The sequence below is a fragment of the Dendroctonus ponderosae genome, unplaced genomic scaffold (assembly GCF_020466585.1).
Source record: "Dendroctonus ponderosae isolate FM_Combo_2020 unplaced genomic scaffold, Dpon_F_20191213v2 Dpon_F_20191213_10, whole genome shotgun sequence".
Classification (NCBI taxonomy): Eukaryota; Metazoa; Arthropoda; class Insecta; order Coleoptera; family Curculionidae; genus Dendroctonus; species Dendroctonus ponderosae.
The window spans coordinates 1864441-1865533 of record NW_026017111.1 but is presented as its reverse complement, the minus strand read 5'-3'; the positions used below and the strand labels follow the sequence as shown (position 1 = coordinate 1865533).

General features: G+C 36.2%; 1 protein-coding gene across 2 annotated transcripts in view; it reads right to left on the bottom strand.

The window, feature by feature from the left end:
• Positions 1-605: 605 nt before the first annotated feature.
• Positions 606-1093, bottom strand: part of LOC109542671 (tRNA selenocysteine 1-associated protein 1) — a 42740-nt gene continuing 42252 nt past the window's right edge. For both annotated transcript variants that reach the window (XM_048662329.1, XM_048662330.1), the window contains exons 4-5: positions 898-997; positions 606-796 (exon numbers count right to left, since the gene is read on the bottom strand). In XM_048662329.1, the coding sequence (XP_048518286.1) occupies positions 672-796; positions 898-997 (225 nt within the window). In that variant the 3' untranslated portion in view covers positions 606-671. The remainder of the gene's footprint in view (positions 797-897; positions 998-1093) is intronic.

The following is a 1093-nucleotide window of genomic DNA, read 5'->3' as shown; positions in this document are numbered from 1 at the left end:
CTACTAGCGTTCTCTCTCACAATGGGTCCAGAGTCCAGGTACTGCGGGACATCCACAGCCAGTACCCGTCCCTAACATCATTACTCAAATGACTCAAAACTTACTAAAGTACTGTTGTACGTCTACAGCTAGTACTAGGTACTTCTCTATGAACTTTTATGCTTTTAAATGAAGCTTTAACTAGACTTTTAAAGAAAACCAGTTTAATATTAAAGAAGATAAATAAATATAAAGACTCAACAGAAGAAAGGTAAAGTGAAGTTTAAAGAACGTGAATGTTCAAATGAAGTGGAAAAGGTTACTCTATGAAGAAACACTCACTCTTTAACATTATCTTGAATGTTAAACCAATAAGGAATATTGAAAAGGCTACTCTGTGAGAAAACTCACCTGATGTTGATTTTTACACTAACACGAAATCACACTGATAATTGCTGCTCTAATGCGAATTTGAACTAATAGTACTGCCCGTGATTTCACCCTTATTTATTGACAGATTCAATATAGACAATATTCGAATATCAGATTTTTAAAAATTCCGAGCCCTAGTTAATAGCCTAAAGCGCTGAGAGTCAGGGTTTTATATGATGAATAAAACACTGATAACATGGTTGAATTGTTTATATTTTTTTAAATATTCAATTCATTAGAGTTCGGTTTATCTTAACTGGTTACACGGGAAGTTCTAATACTTCGCACGGTAGCCACTTGGAACTCTCCAGGGCGTCCCAGAAGTTGCAATCTTGGTCGATTTTATCACGGTTTAACTTGTCGATGTCCAGTGGAACCGAATGATCTGAAATCACAATTAAACCTGCTTTATTTGCATAAACCAATTGTCGTGCAGAGTGTCCAACATGTCCAAACTGTAATAGAAGGTTCAGTGATATGTTTTACCTATCAATTCCAGTTCGTCTTCCTTTTTCATCTCCGTTGCGGCCATGTAAGTGTTTTGAGGCATGTGGCCGGTATTTGCCTGATCCATATTATAGCCTTGCTACAACAAAAAAATCAACCGTAATGGAATATTCAAAATCATTGACGACTTTTTCCCATTGAGCAAAATGTGATTCGAACGATTAGGTTGCATTGA